The 1,180-nt window shown below is 42.5% G+C and overlaps 1 protein-coding gene across 1 annotated transcript in view; it reads left to right on the top strand.

Annotated features, from left to right (window-relative positions):
• IQGAP1 (IQ motif containing GTPase activating protein 1) overlaps window positions 1–1,180 on the top strand; it is a 123,600-nt gene that overhangs the window by 41,842 nt on the left and 80,578 nt on the right. Inside the window, 1 exon segment of the mRNA XM_017506110.2 lies at window positions 601–757. Coding sequence (XP_017361599.1) covers window positions 601–757 — 157 coding nt within the window.

Raw genomic sequence — 1,180 nt, 5'->3', positions numbered from 1 at the left:
TTTGTTTTTTTTTTTGGAAAATAGTTTTCCAATCCTTTCTACAACCTCCACCCTGCCTCCAGAAATCTAAGAATTCATTATTTACAGATTCCATAGCTTTTAGTATTTTAGCTGTGATAATTGAGTCTGTTTTAATAACCCCCAAACAACCTTAAAACCTGGACCTAGAAATTCACTGTGGATTCTGAGTTCTGAAACTGGAAAAGAATATCAGCAACAAATTTAAGCTTCTGAACAGTTGAGATGTGGCTTCCATTACAAATGACTTTTCTTAGGATTTGTTAAAGCGTAACTTAAGGACTGAGGGAAAGGGTCTGAGGTGCAGGGAGCAGTCGGGATCTGGAGGCAGCTGGCCGTGTTGCTGCAGCAGAGGAAAGCGGGGTGGAGAAGAAAGTGGCATTCGTGCTCAGAAATTTTCCTAAGTTCCTGCCTCTGAGATCTGACTGGGCCAGGGCAAAGATGTGTGTGAAACTGATTGTAAAAGAGTACTGTTACGTTCAATTTAAGCTTCTCCAGGGAGAATGGAAATGAAGCTTAAAATCTCTAAGGAAAAGTTCTGACCTTCCCTATTTTTTTCACATCTTCTCTCCTTTTGTGCAGATGGATGGAAGCATGCCTCGGGGAAGATCTGCCCCCTACCACAGAACTGGAGGAGGGGCTGAGGAATGGGGTCTATCTCGCCAAACTGGGGAACTTCTTCTCTCCCAAAGTGGTGTCCCTCAAAAAAATCTATGATCGAGAACAGACCAGATACAAGGTGAGTCCCTCCCTGCTTAGGGCTTAGATTTCTGTCAGCTTGAGAAAATTAGTATGCTTTATTTTGTGTAAGACTTGTTGAGAAATATGTGTAAGGTGTGTTTGTTTGAATGAAGTATAGCCTTTACAATGCCTGGCAGAATGGAGACATTTGTGCAAAGGCAATATGCAGCAGGAAAATAATATTATATCTCTTTTAGAATTAGTCTGGAAAGCCCCACACACACACACAAAAAAAGATATACTAGGAAGAGAACTTTAGCTGTCTTGTGTTTCTGATAGAATTCTTTTTTTTTTTTTGAGACGGAGTTTCACTCTTGTGACCTGGGCTGGAGTGCAATGGCGCGATCTCGGCTCACCGCAACCTCCGCCTCCCGGGTTCAGGCAATTCTCCTGCCTCAACTTCCTGAGTAGCTGGGATTAC

This window comes from Cebus imitator, unplaced genomic scaffold, assembly GCF_001604975.1.
Source record: "Cebus imitator isolate Cc_AM_T3 unplaced genomic scaffold, Cebus_imitator-1.0 Scaffold348, whole genome shotgun sequence".
Classification (NCBI taxonomy): Eukaryota; Metazoa; Chordata; class Mammalia; order Primates; family Cebidae; genus Cebus; species Cebus imitator.
This window is presented reverse-complemented; position numbering and strand designations above follow the sequence as displayed.